Genomic DNA, 15,647 nt, shown 5'->3' with positions numbered 1-15,647 from the left:
CACGCATTTCCTTTTTTTAATATGGGTACAGGGTTCCCCTTAATATGCGTACAAGACCCAAATAGGCTGGTAATGGGCAGGGAGGGCTACCCATGCCATTTTTCTCAATGATTTTCAACCATATTGCAGGAACCAGATATAACATTAAAACCGCAAGCAGTTTTAAATGGTGTTATTTCCGTTTAATGTCATTTGGTGCAGGGACTGTTCTAAACACGGGAAACACGTGGCACTTCACAGGCATACTACAGACACCCCCCAGGCACCATATTTAAAGGAATATTTCACTTTTTTTTTCACTTTAATCGTCATTAAAATCAGTGCTCCCGCCAAAACGGCCGTTTTTAAAACTTTTTTTTGCATTGACCCATGTCCCCTGAGGCAGGAGGCAGGTCCCCAAACCCTTTTTAGGACAGTATCTTGCATATTAGCCGTTAAAATTAGCACTTTCCATTTCGAACGTTCCAGTCCCATAGACTTCAATGGGGTTCTAACGTTCGTAACGAACGTGGGGTCCGTTCGCAAGTTCTGGTGCGAACCGAACCGGGGGGTGTTCGGCTCATCCCTAATGGAGACTAACTTTCATAAGGCGCTGGAGAAAATAAAAGCGCTGTTGTATCTTCTTGGTGAGTGATGTGACATTGGTTGTCCAGGTAAGATCCTCTGAGATGTGCACTCCCAGGAATTTAGTACTGCTGACTCTCTCCACAGTTGAGGTGTTGATGGTCAGTGGGACGGTGATCAACAGAGTTTCTCCTGAAATCCATCACAACTTCCTTTGTTTTGCTTTCATTAAGGGACAATTTGTTTGTACTACACCATTTAACTAATTGTGCCACTTCCTCTCTGTAAAGTATTTCATTATTGTTGCTGATGAGACCTACCACAGTTGTGTCATCCACAAACTCGATGATATGGTTGGAGCTGAACTTGGCAGTACAGTCGTAGGTCAGCAGTGAAGAGCAGCGGTCTGAGCACACATCCTTGTGCTCAGTGTGGTAGTGCTCAAGGTGCTGCAGCCGACACGAACTGACTGAGGTCTTCCGGTTAAAAAGTCCATGATCCAATTACAGAGGGGCAGGTTGAGGCCCAACAAGTTCAATTTAGTGATCAGTTGCTTTGGAATTATTGTATTAAATGCTGAGCTAAAGACGATGAACAGCATTCTAGCATAAGAGTCTTTATGTTCTAAATGGGTAAGGGCCAGGTGGAGGGTAAAGGATACTGCACCATTGATGGAATGGTTTGGATGGCATGCAAACTTGTATGGTTCCAGCATGTATGGAAGACTGGACTGAATGTTATGCATGACTAACCTCTCAAAGCTCTTCATCATTATTGGAGTTAGTGCTATAGGACTCTAGTTATTCAAACAGGGCCCACGTGTCTTCTTTGGCACTGGAATTATGATGGTGGATTTAAGACATATGGGGACAACCGCCTGGCTCAGTGAAATGTTGAAGATGTCTGTAAGGACATCTGTCAGCAGTGCAGCACAGTCTCTCACTGCACGTCCAGGTATGTCATCTGGGCCAGCAGCCTTCCGTGGGTTGATGCCAGACAGGTTCTTCCTTACATCGGCTGGAGAAAAGCAGAGCGGTCGATCATTTGGGGATGTGGGTAAATTTTGTGCAGGTGTTTCATTCTGCATTTCAAACCATGCATAAAAGTGTTTGAGTGCATCCGGGAGGAAAGTGTCATTGTCACTGGCCTGTTACAGGGGCTTGTAGTCAGCGATGATTTGGATTGCTTGCCACAGGGTCTATATATCTAGCTGTCTCCAGGAACAGTTGTCCCCAATAAGTGATTGACCCCTCACTCTTGTCCTGGGGACAAATCAAAATTTTGGATTTTCCATTACTTTTTTTCTGGGTGACATTGGTCATCAGGGCAAAATGAGCATTAGGCCGCGTACACACGGGCGGACTGTCTGTCCAACTTAGTCCGCTGAAACACATTTCAGTGGACAGTCCGCTCGTGTGTGGGCTTCAGCTGACTTTTTCAGAGGACAGTCTGGCGGACTAAGTCTTTCGGAATCTCCGTAATACAGTCCGTCCAACTTTGGTTTCAGCGGACAGTCCGCTCGTGAGTAGGCAAGTTGGACGGACTAAGTATGGCGCATGCTCAGAAAGGATTTACATGGCCGAAGGTTGCATTGCAGTGTATTGGACGTCGTATTTCTAGTCCCGTCGTACGTGCTGTACACGTCATCGCGCAAGCTTTCAACGGACTGTCTGTTCATCGTGTGTGGTCAAGTCCGTTCATTCAAAAGTAGGACGGACTGTCTGTCGGATTGTCTGACGGACTTAGTTGGCCAGACAGTCCGCCCGTGTGTACGCGGCTTTAGAAACAATCCTTCCATAATCCATCCAAAACAAAATAAAAAAAAATGTATAGCATACCCTTTAAGATTGCCTTTCTCAACATTTCTTTAGGTAAATTCCCCTTAAATTCCCCAGTTGTCCATGGGAACATTTTTTGTGAGTGGAAGATTAACCCCTCACTCTTGTTCTGAGGATTAGATCTAAAATTTAGGATTTTCCATTACTTTCTTTCTGGGTGACATTGGTCATCAGGGCAAACCGAGAATGTTTGAGCAATATAAACACAATAGGGGTTCTAATCCTTCCATATTCAACCCAAAACAAAAATAAATAGTTTTGCATAACATTTAAGGCAACCTTTCTCAAATAATTTTGTACCCCACGGGAGAAACCTTGAAATAATATGCAGGTCTCATAAAACCCCTGCTGAAATTAATTATTTGGGTTTCAGTAGATAAAATGCCTTTTACATAGGTGTCCAGGAAAAATAATGCCCCCTTTACAGTAATTGTCAGAATGCCACCCTTACAAATAGCTAAAAAAAGATCATTGGTGACATGCTATTGCCTCTGGTGATGGACCCAAAATGGTGTTGGCACCATCAGATAGGAGGTCAACCAGCCACAGTTCAAGGGACCCTCAGCAACCTTGAGAGGAACTCCAGGGTTCCCCATAACCATATCTAAAAATGGCTGCTTTATGGTGTGTATCAGGGGAACTACAATATTAAAACAACATAATTCCTGAAAGACTGTTTGCAAGGTTAATTATCAGTGTAGTTAATTATAGAGAGGAGCACAAAATGTATAAAATGTTTCAGATTTATACACTGACCTGCCTTCTATTCATCAGAACATATTTTTTCCTCAATGAATAATGTTGGCTTTTCAAAGCAAACTGTTATATCCAGAAGTCTTATCTACAAACACACATGGTACTGAGGTATGCAATAATATTTATATGGTGTTAGGAGACCACAGAAAATGTATCAGCCTTGATATAAAATTTTTAATATTATATTATATTTTAATATTATCGTTTTTACATTTAAATTGTAGCATAACTAATCCCAAGAATAAAAATGTAAAATATTGCAGCATGCTAGTCCTTGGGTGTGGTGGTTGCAATTGTTTTTTTATTATTTGTCAGAAAAGCAGAATACCTAAAATTTCTTGTGAGCTGACCTGTAATGCCCCGTACACATACGCAGATTTTGCGTCGAGAAAAAAACTTGGATGGTTTTTCCAAAGGAATTCTGCTCAAGTTTGGCTTGCATAAACACGGTCACACAAAAGTTTTCTGAACTTTCAACCATCAAGAATGCGGTGATGTACAATATTACGACGAGCCGAGAAAATGAAGTTTAATGTTTCCGAGCATGCGTCAAATTGTTTCCGAGCATGCGTAGGAATTTTGTGCATCGTAATTTGTACAGACGATCAGAAATTTCGATCTGAACTTTTTTACCAACGAAAAATAGATCACATGCTCTCAATCTTTTGCTGGCGGGTATTCTGCCAGCAAAAATCGGATGGAGCATACACACGGTCGGAATTTCGGACCAAAAGCTCACATCTGACTTTTGCTGGCAGAATTTCTGATCATGTGTACGCGGCATAAGGGTAAAACAATGTTATCTTACTTGTGTAAACCACTAACCCCATTATTCTCCTGTAAGCCCTTGTACACACGGTCGGACCGTTTTGTCGGATATTCCGACTGTGTGTGGTCTCCATCGGACTGTTTACATCTGAGTATCCGACGGACCAAGTTTTCCAACTTGTTGGTAAAATTTTCCGACAAAATGCTCCGATCGGACATACTCCGATCATGTGTAGAGAATTCCGATCGGACAAAGTGCCACACATGCTCAGATCAAATTCCTACATCAAAGCTATTGGCTACTAGCCTGAACGTAGTCCCGTCATAACGAAATAACGTCATCACGTTCTGAACGATCGGATTTTCCGTCAACTTCGTCCGACCATGTGTATGCAACAGTTTCGGGCAAAATCCGTCGGACAAAATCCGACGGATTTGGTTGTCGGAATGTCCGACCGTGTGTACAAGGGCTAACTAAGGTGTTCATGTTTGAAATAGAGCCTGGGTGGAAACCACGGCTCCTCCATAGATATAGCAAAGTCAGAGTGCATTGTCAACTTAGGGCAGGAATTGTATGATTTACAAGATCACAGGTGAAAATAAAGGAGAGAAACCATGTAGAGGAAAACAAATACAGGCACCACATCTGATGACTGGTAAGCTGCAAACTATTATACGTTTCTTCTTGGGATTAGATATGCTTTAACCACTTCAGCTCCGGAAGGTTTTAGCCACTTTCTGACCAGGCCATTTTTTGTGATACAGAACTGCGTTAAATTAACTGGCAATTGCACTGGCGTGCAACACTGTACCCAAATAAAATTTAAGTCATTTTTTCCCCCCCACAATTAGAGCTTTCTTTTGGTGGTATTTTATAACCTGTGATTTTTTTTGCGCTATAAACAAAAAAGACTGACAATTTTGAAAAAAAAAAAAATAATATTTTTTACTTTCTGCTATAAAACACACCCAATAAAAAAAAGTAAAAAAAATCCCAATAAGTGTATATTAATTGGTTTGTGCAAAAGTTATAGCATCTACAAACTATGGGTTATTTTTATGGAATTTTTTTTTTTTTTTTTTTACTAGTAATGGTGCTGATTAGCGATTTCTAGCAGGACTGCTACATTGCGGACACCTAGCTGATGCTTTTGACACTTTTTGGGGATCAGTGACATTATTGTAGTGATCAATGCTAAAAAATGCACACTGCACTGCACTGTTACTGTACTAATGACACTGGCAGGGAAGGGGGTTAACATCAGGGGCGATCAAAGGGTTAAGTGTGTCCCTAGGGGGTGCTTTCTAACTGTGGTGGAGGTGCTTTGACTGGGGGAAAATAGAGATCTGTGTTTCTGCTTAGCAGAAACACAAGATCTCCACTTTCCAGCGATCTAGTTTGTTTACATAGGCACACCACCATTCTGCATTCAGAACGATCGGCGGGTCCCGGAGGACATTGCGTCCTCTGGACCTGCTGATTGGCTCCTGCTGTGTCCAATCACAGGTACGTACAAGTATTTAATTTTGTGCTTAAGGGACGCCCTGCCACGGTATATGTACGTGGGGCGGTCCTTAAGCGCTTAAAGTGGTTGTAAAGGCTAAACGTTTTATTTTTACGTCATTGCATTCTCTGCACTAAGGTAAAAAAAAAAAAACTCTCATGTTTTGACCCCCCACCCTCAGCCTCCCTAAATACCAAATTACCTGAGCCTAAACTTGATCCAACTGCAGAGCTACTGTCTTTCTCTCTCCCCTCACTGGTTCAGAGACAGCAACGGGAGTCATTGGCTCCTGCTGTTATCAATCATAGCCTGTGAGGAGAGAGTGGGGGCAGGGACAAGCTTCACTATCCATGTCTATAGACACAGGCAGCATGGCTCAGGATCAAGCCTGCAGGTGTGCTACCCTAGTAGGAAGCAGCTTCCTAGGGTGGCACACTGAGAAGAGAAGCCAGGAGCACTAGCCGGAAACCAGAGAAAAGGAAGATTGAGGTTGCTCTGTGCAAGATATTGCACAGGACGGGTAAGTATAAATTTGTTTGTTATTTTAAAAAATGGCCTTTACAATCACATTAATATATATTTTTTTCTTTCCCCTGTTATTGATGGTAGGTTCCATGTACATTTTTTAATAAACATATATATATTTTTTTATTATTCCTTATATGGAATATATATGGACAAAGGCACAACCATAAAGTAATACACTTGTAATAGATACACAATTGCACATAAGTTAGGGGTTATGTTCTCTTTTACAGGGGTCCTAAAATGTTTTTAAATTTTTGTTTTGTTTTTTCTTCCCCCGTCATTGATGGTAGGCTTCATGCACATTGTTGGTATGTAATGCACTTATAACAGATACACAATTGCACATAACTTAGGAAGGGATTACATTCTCTTTTAGAGGGGTTTAATATATATATATATATATATATATATATATATATATATATATATATATATATATATATATATATATATATATATTTATTTATTTTTTTGGATTGTGCCCCTCTTTTGCCTCCACTTCCTCCCCTTCACTCTCCCCTTTCCCCCCTTTTTTGAGGGGGGGGGGGATTTTAGGTTGGTTGGGTTTTGGTTGGGGGTTTTTATTTTAATTAATACATTTTTTTAATTGTTTTTATTTTATTGTTTGGATGAGGTGGGGATGGTGGGTTCTAAATATTGTATAGAAGGGTTTATTAGATAAACAATATAATTGAGAAAAGTGATTTAAGGTAGAAGAGCAAAGATAAAAGTGTATATATACAGTCTACTCTCATTTTTTTCTTTGTGTTTACACATCTTTTTGTACAGTGTTGTATCTTTTGTCCTAAATGTAAAAAAATATATATATAAAAATTGAATTATAAAAAAAAAGTCAAGGCATATGAAGTTCATTCATCCACTACTATATTTCCCACTTCTCTGTCTAAGCTCTGCATTCCTAATGCCGCTTACACACGATTGGAATTTCGGCCAGCAAAATACAGATGAAAGCTTTTCATTGGAAAATGTGACTGTGTGTATGCTCCATCGGGATTTAGCTGGCCGAATTCCCACCAGCAAAAATTTGAGAGCATGTTCTCAATTTTTCCAACAAATAAAGTTTCTATCGGAAATTCTGATCGTCTGCAGCAATTCCGATGCGCAAAATTCCAACGCATGCTTGGAAACAATTTGACGCATGCTCGGAAGCATTGAACTTGATTTTTTCTCAGCTCATCGTAGTGTTGCACGTCACCACGTTCAGCGATGCTTGGATTTTGGTGTGACCGTGTGTATGCAGCACAAGCTTGAGCGGAATTCCGTCGGGAAAACCAGCAGAGCTTTTTCTGACCATAATTCCGATCGTATGTACGAGGCATAACCCATTTCCTATCTTAGTTGACAATACAGCTGACATTTAATCACACACATAGGTTGGACTAGATGGACTTGATTGACAGTCACTGAGTGTTGTAAAAGGGAAAAAGGTGCACCCAGAAAAGGGTGCTACTGACAGGCTCACCACATCTAAGGACTGGGAAGCTTCATTGTATAAAATGTTTGTTCTCGGGTTTAGATACACTTTAAAGACCACAAGAAGGCTATTGTTTTCATTCAGACGGGTCCCTCTGGCAAGATAAGAGAATCGGCATGGCAAAACTATTTTGTAACACCACTAAGAAGAAAGAAGAGCGGGAGTGATTCTAACTGTGGGGGGGGGATAGCCTACTACTCACATGACAGAGATCACTGCTCCCAATGACAGGGAGCAGTAGATCTCTGTCATGCCACTAGGCAGAACGGGGAAATGCCTTGTTCTTCCACTCCGTGACACGATTGCGGGCACCTGGCAGACATTGAGTCCATGGGACCCATGGTCCCAGTCACGGAGCACGGGGCGGGTGCACGTGCGCCCACAGTGCCGCTTCATAAAGGGGACTTACCTGTACGGGGGGGTATATTGTTGCAGGAAAGGTCATTTTTTGCTGGGAGGGAACTACAATTGAGGGAGGGATCTACTGATGCTGGCTGCTGGGTGATCTATGGTTGCTGGAGTGGATCTACTTTTGTTTGGGTGTTATATTGTTTTGGGTGTTCTATTGTTGCTATTCATGTATGTATTGATGTATTGTTGCTGGCTGCAGTGGATCTTTCTTGTTACTATTAACATATTGCCTTCGGCACCTCCCAACCCTTTAACCCCTTCAGCCATGGAAGAATTTACCCCCTTCCCAACCAAAGCACTTTTTGCGATTTGACTACGTCACTTTAACTGACAATTGCGCGGTCATGTGAAGTTGCACCCAAACAAAATTCCCCACAAATAGAGCTTTCTTTTGGTGGTATTTGATTTTTATTTTTTTTTATTTTTTGCGCTATAAACAAAAAAAGAGCGACAATTTTGAAAAATAATTCTATATTTTTTACTTTTTGCTATAATAAATATCCCCCAAAAAATATATAAAAACATGTTTTTTCCTCTGTTTAGGCCAATATGTATTCTTCTACATATTTTTGGTAAAAAAAAAAAAAAATACAATAAGCATATATTTGTTGCTTTGCACGAAAGTTAACGTCTACAAATTAGGGGATACGTTTATAGCATGGCCAGTGAGATCTTCAGATCTCACCTTCATAAACTGGTCATCTGTGTAAAAATTAATGACAGAAGGGCGTGTCCTGTGATAAGAAGTGAAGAACATGTTCTCCACTCCCCATCTCAGCTTCATAAACTGGCACAATTAACGTACACCTTAGTCTCTGGTTTTTTAAATATAATTGTAATAAAGAAAATTTTGTTGTTACACGTACTGCCTCATGTTGTGCCCACAAAATTCGCTATTTTTCGAGAAAGTCCAGTTTACGCTCTGAATACTTCTTTGTAATATTTGGATGTTGGCATGGTGGGGGTCCGCCTTCCCTACTATTTTTATTACTTATCCTTGCATTGTCACAGGAGATCATGGCACTACATAAATATTTGCTGCTGCTTTGTTACTATTGATGTAATTCATATTCCATCCTCTTACCAGGTAGCCTATCACAACAACGTAACCAAGGTTGTACTTTTAGGATTTCAAAATATTGAAAGCATCAGAGTTCTGCTTTTCTTATTGCTGTTGATCATATACTGTGTCACCATATCTGGAAACCTTCTTATCATGGTCTTGTTTCATCTAAGCAAAATCCTTCAGTCTCCCATGTACTTCTTCATTACACAATTATCATTTCTTGATATGATGCTAAGTACAGATATCCTCCCTAACCTTCTTCATATCATACTATATGATGGATGTACCATGTCTCTTATTGGATGTATCAGTCAGTTTTCCTTCTGTGCAAGTGCTGGGGTTTCGGAGTGTCTTCTGCTGACTGTGATGTCCTATGATCGCTACCTGGCCATCTGCAAGCCCTTGCATTACAATTCTGTAATAAACCAAAGGTTTTGCATAAAATCAGTGATAATCATTTGGTTACTGGGCTTTAAAGTAATGTTACTTGACTCTGTGTCTTTATGCAGTCTACACTACTGTGGACCAAACATCATTGATCACTTCTTCTGTGACTATGAACCCATACTTGAGCTTTCTTGCTCCGATCCTTCATGGGTTCATATTCAGACCGTTGTTTTAGGTTTCTTTTATGTTCTAGCTCCTTTTACCATGATTGTTATATCATATATCTATATTGTTTTAACCATCTTGAGGATCCCATCCATTTTAGGGAGACAAAAAGCATTCACCACCTGCAGCTCTCACTTAATCGTAGTGTCTATATTTTTTGGTTCCATAACCATTGTGTATTTATTTCCAACTAGAGGAAAAATAGGTGTGCTGGGCAAAGTCCTCTCCCTATTTTACACCATATTTACACCATTACTTAATCCTATCATATACACTTTCAGGAATAAGGATTTTAATAAAGCCCTTGATAAAATAAAATCGGTCTCAGGAATATTATGGTAGCAAAATACGCAGTTATATGGCCAATTCTTTACGGACCCCTAACCAGTATTTGGTGTTTCAAATGCAAAGACATTTTAGAAAATAGTGTGCTGTCAACTTTTTGGTAACAGTTTGAGGAAAGCACTTTTTTGTTCCCTCAGGACTGTGCTCATGTGTACAAATCCATCTTCATAAAGGCATTGTTTGACAAATTCAGCATGGAGGAACTTTAGTAGACTGTAGAGACTTCATCTCCTGGTTGAATAAAATTGACCTCCATTGGCAGCCCGGTCTTCTTGTCCAACCACCTCAATCTCACAAATACTTTGTTGACTGAATGGACACACGTTCACACAGACACACTGAAATCTTGTGGAAAACCTTTCAAAAGGAGGGGAGGCTAATATAGATGAAAAGTGGGAACCAACTCTTTATTAAAGACTTTTGAAGGGCGTGTCAATATAGTTTATACAAAATATGACTACCATACAAAATTAACAACAAGAAAAAATAAAAACCAAGATTTAAAAAATAAAATACAAAATCTGCTAACCTGTAAATTTGCCTGTTAAATTCTGGAATGTTGTATGAACGCATGTTCTCATGCCTCGACTACTGCAACTCCCTTCTCATTGGCTTACCTTTAAATAGACTAACCCCCCTTTAGTCCATCATGAATGCTGCTGCCAGACTCATCCACCTTACAAACCGCTCAGTGTCTGCTACCCCTCTCTGCCAATCCCTCCATTGGCTGCCACTCACCCAACAAATTAAATTCAAAATACTAACAATAAGTTACAACTCTGCCCCCAGCTACATCACTTGCATAGTCTCAAAATACAAACCTAATCATCCTCTATGTTCCTCCCAAGACCTCCTACTCTCTAGCTCCCTCATCACCTCCTCCCATATTTGCCTCCGGGGCCTCTCCCATCCTCTGGAATTCCCTACCCCAATCTGTCAGACTGTCTCCAAATCAATCCACTTTTAGGCGATCCCTGAAAACTTTTCTCTTCAGAAAATGCCTATCGTCTACCTTACAACTGCACTTCTATTTTCATCAGCTCATCCCCCACAGCTATTACCCCTTTGTATCACTTGACCCTCCCTCCTGGATTGTAAGCTCTAACGAGCAGGGTCCTCCTATTCCTCCTGTATTGAATTGAATTGTAATTGTACTGTCTGCCCTAATGTTGTAAAGTGCTGCGCAAACTGTCGGCATTATATAAATCCTGCATAATAATATTAATAATAATATTTATTTGCAATATTTCAAGTTGTTTGTATTAAAAAAAAAGTGTGTTCTTCTCCCATCCTCAACCCTGCGTACCATAATGGACTGCTGTAAAGTGAACATGTGAACCTCCTTATATAATAACATTACCTTGACCTTAACTATCAAATGGGAAATTCAAACCACACTGTTAAAACACTAGCTGAATTTTGTAGGGGATCTTTCACATCTAATGAAATTGCTTGGTGAGGACATGTAACTGGTTTTCCGCAACAACACGAAATTTGCACTAACAGAGACCTAAATTGTGTTAGTCACCAATGAATGACTGTGGCAGGTTTGGACCCCAAGCAATACCATGATTGGATAACGCAAGTTACAAGTTGTTAGGTTCCTTACTCAGGCATTATAAAGATGAGTGTTAGCATCATCGAATGTCTATTTTCAGGCACACTTCCCCTCGATTTCCCCAAACATGTTTTTGTACTTACTTTTTTCTACAGTCTACAAACTGGTCACATGATGCCAGAGGGCGTTCTTTTCCTGGTTTGGAGAATGAAGGGCACCATGGTTTCCCCTTTCAGTATTTTGTGATGTGTGCTGCCCTTCCATGTGCACTGTACTGCAAAAGCTAGTTGCACATTGGAATGGTTGCCATCTTTTTGTATAGCTTGTGCACTGAAGCTTGTTCAACAAGCTTGTTCTCTGAGCTTGTTCACCTCACCTGCCTCCTCTTACTGAACATCCTTGGAAGACACCCTTAGGTGGGGTGAAGGGCACCGTGGTGAACAAAATATGACTGCTTTTGGTGTATGGGATTACACGATTCACGGATTTTATACATATGTATCTTTATGGACTGACACTGAACGATGGACTTTGATATATTTATGTATATATTTGTGTATATAATAATTATTGTATTTTATTTTATTATTTTATCATTTTAATGATCACTGATGAACGTTATGTATTAATTAATCTATGCAATTAACATACTAAAGGAGAGCCCTACACCCTTGAAGGTAGCATATATTAATCAGGTTAAACATAGGCTTGACCTGAACCCAAACTGTTTGCAGCTCAGTGAACTGATACAGCCAGAAAGAATTCATTTATAGGCCATATTACTATTGCTACTAAATTACAGCTTCCTATTGGCTTGTTTCCAATTCAAAATAAGCTGTGTAGTGTCGGGGTGATTATCCTCATGTGGTGAGTGCTTTTCCAATGGATTGTGCTGGTTCAAACTGTATTTTAGGGCATGGTAGCCCACTTTTATTGAACAAAACAGAAATTTCATATAAACATCAGTTGCCCATGCAGGGGTTCTTCCACATCAATATGAATAGTCAACTGAAAATGCCAAACCACCTGTCTCCCTGGTCAACAGCACTGCTGCTCTTTTTACCAGTCCCACTAACTGGTCTCTCAGCTCACGTAGCCTTTAGTGGGAGCGCCCTGCTGCATGCCCCTCTCCTGGCCCCTGGATAGGGCTTCTCCTGGCACCCCAATAGAAGCTGACCTTACATCTGGGACGAGACCTCCTGTCTCCTGCCTACTGGCTGGGACACTTCTGATCCCTGGTTGAGATCTCATGTCTCCAATATGGGAGCTGTCTCCTAACTGGGAGCCCTGAGCTATCCCCAGGCTTGAGTACAAAATGACCCTGCACTCCTGTGTACTCACAGAGGCTGCAATCATCCAGTAAAATTCAGACATGCAATTGAACGTTCCATCCCACCCAAGACACTTTGGAAGCTTAAAGCAACCCGGGACTACAGAATCTGCAGAGAGCCAAAAATACAGCTTTCTCCACTCAGAAACAATAGTCTGGAACTTTCCATTAAGCCTTAATGCAAATCCTGTGTCATTTTTCCACTACATTTCCAAAATGATAGGACCTGCAACCCTATGTCATTTGTAGTCCCTGTATAAATTAGTAAGTGTCCCTGTAGTTCTAACAGAAAGGAATCTACTCTTGCCTTGAGTTGCTGTGCGCTTCTTGGTAGGCACTGTCCTGAATCTTTCCCAACCCATCAGGCATGCGGGTCCAGAACATGAGCAATGATTATTTCTCTTTTTTATGAATATAAAATGTGACAATAAAATATCATAGAAAGCAAGTAAAATTCTCTTCACTGTTTGCCATTGGAGCTTATGCTACATTTTTTATAGTAAAACATGGATACTGTAAGTACAGTGTGCAGATGAAAAATAATGGTGAAGTAGACCAAAATCTGCAAAAGCTCCAATGTGTGAGAGGGAAAAAAAACATGTAAAACACAATTGGAAGAACTTTATAGTTGTGATAGCATGTAATAAAAATGTTATACTTCCGATTCTGGCACCCTATGGAGTAACGTTTATCCACCTCAGCTTCCCGTCCCGAACAACAGCTTATAAAAACAGCCCAGACCTCCGCTGCCGTAATGAATCATTTTCTAGACAAGAGCGGCCACAAATACCACTGGCCCAGCGCCAAATCAAGACTGGGGATGCAGCCTTGCCTCCAACCCCTCCCTCACAACAACACAACACTGACAGGATTGCCCAAGCTGTGGCCCCTACCATAGCAGCTTCAGTAGAGAAAGCTGTTAATGCAGGTACAGGTAACAGAGCAAACACAGGATAAAACGAATCAATATGTACTCCAGAGGGGTGCATGCGTGGCATGCAGGATGGCGGACGTGTGAGAGAAGACCCCCCTGTCCCCGTCTCACAATCCACAGCTCCTACACAGCTAACCTAGCACCAAAAAGCACAGTAGCGACATCGCTAACTTCCAGAGGCCCCCAGGCACCATATGGGTAAAATTGGCTTCCAGAAAGGTATCTACAGAGGCTTTATCCCACCACCAACATCGCGGCCTACACAAGGTATGGAGCGCTTCCTGTATAAGCCACAATCCCCGGCCTCAAGTGAACTGCTCTGTCCATCGGACACATCCGCACCCTGCATGATGGCGGGAAATTCACTTGCGGAGGACAACAGATCCCAGCAATCCCAACAACCACACACATCTGAAAGTCCCACAGATGTAGCAACAGTGGCTGTGCTAGACCTCAAACTGAACTCACTGCTATGTGACCTGACCCACAGCATTGCTAAAGAAGTGGGTAAGATAGCACATGAGCTGCGAGAAGAAATTGATCAATTGGGGGAACGCACTGACACCCTGGAGAACAAATTAGACAAATTAACCCAATATGTGCATGTACTTGAGGAAGACAACACTAATATGGGACATACAGTCTCCCAGCTCCAACTACAGCATGAAGTTTGGAAAATCGTGAACGACGCCAGAATCTACAAATCAGAGGGATCCCTGAAATGGTTAGTGACAAGGAGCTTCGTCCCTATCTTTTGGGCCTGTTTGTCACTTTAGCCCCCAATATCCCTGAAATAGATTGGCGCCTGAGTAGGGCACACAGGCCCCTGGCTCCAAATCCCTCCCCCAGTGCTAATCCCAGCGACGTCATAGTCCGTTTCCACTTCTATGAGAGCAAAGAAGCCCTCACAGTTGCAACCCGCAACAAGTCACGTATTGACTTTTTTTTTTTTTTATGTTTATTCAGATTTTCACTATAAACACATACATGTCATATAAAGAATACAAAGGATAACAAGTCTAGCATTGATATATCACTACATCATGTTATCATGCCAACGAAAGATAATACATATAGGAGCGGAAGCAACGTTTCATCTCACTTATGCTATGTAACAAACTAGTCGTGGTGGTGTGATGACCTCTCAAGGGGGTCGCTCTCTGGTTGCCCTACTGGGTATCCTTAGACCACCCAAACAGTTCGTAAGTTTTCTTTTAAGGTACCAGTCCGTGTATCGAAATGGCTGCATAGTGGTATGTATTTTTTCCTGAGAGAAGACATGTTCCATAAATTTGCGCCACTTCGAAAAGAAGCGTGTAGAAGATTTGAAGCTCAGCAGGATGGTATCTAGCCGTTCCAGATAGAAAAGAGTCGTCAGGGCTTTTTTAACAGCCTGTAGAGTAGGTGTTGGGTCTTTGATCCACTGTGTTAAAATAGTTCTCCTTGCCACCAGTAAGCACAGATGAGCCCATTGAGGGATACAATCAGCGTTAACCCCAGGTGGTGTTAAAGTAGGCGGATAAAATCCAAACAGGCACAGGGAGCGGTCTCTGGGTAACTCAATGTCCGTAACGACTCGAATAAATTGTAGCACCGAGTTCCAAAACGTTGTTACGTGTGGGCATTCCCACAGGCGGTGTAGGAGCGTGGGACGATGCGCTGAACACCAAACACACCGTTCTGTATCTGGGTCAGCCCGATTAACACGGAAGGGATGGTAGGCTCTATGTATGATCTTGAATTGTGTCTCCCTCCATGTTTCGGATACAGTGATTCTGTGGATGCGTTTGAGGCCCTCCAATATCTTAACGGAAAGGTCGACGTCGTCACAAATATCAGCCCACTTTTGAAACGGTTGAAGGTGGTATTTGTCAGCTTGATGTGAGATCAGAGAGTTATAGATGGCAGAGATAGAGTAGTCCCCTTCGTGTAGTACC

The 15,647-nt window shown here is 41.4% G+C and overlaps 1 protein-coding gene across 2 annotated transcripts; it reads left to right on the top strand.

The window, feature by feature from the left end:
* Positions 1-3,167: 3,167 nt before the first annotated feature.
* Positions 3,168-11,096, top strand: LOC143964023 (olfactory receptor 10AG1-like). 2 transcript variants are annotated; one of them, XM_077473739.1, is made up of 2 exons: positions 3,168-3,266; positions 8,953-11,096. In XM_077473739.1, exons 1-2 carry the CDS (start codon positions 3,201-3,203, stop codon positions 9,883-9,885), a joined length of 999 nt encoding a protein of 332 aa, XP_077329865.1. In that variant the 5' UTR covers positions 3,168-3,200; the 3' UTR covers positions 9,886-11,096. The 2 variants fall into 2 exon arrangements, with proteins under 2 accessions (XP_077329865.1, XP_077329866.1); XM_077473740.1 differs by having other exon boundaries at positions 3,172-3,258.
* The last annotated feature ends 4,551 nt before the right edge of the window (positions 11,097-15,647 follow it).

The sequence above is a fragment of the Lithobates pipiens genome, unplaced genomic scaffold, assembly GCF_037356315.1.
Source record: "Lithobates pipiens isolate NorthernLeopardFrog02 unplaced genomic scaffold, aLitPip1_a1.2 Scaffold_8, whole genome shotgun sequence".
NCBI lineage: Eukaryota > Metazoa > Chordata > Amphibia > Anura > Ranidae > Lithobates > Lithobates pipiens.
This window is presented reverse-complemented; position numbering and strand designations above follow the sequence as displayed.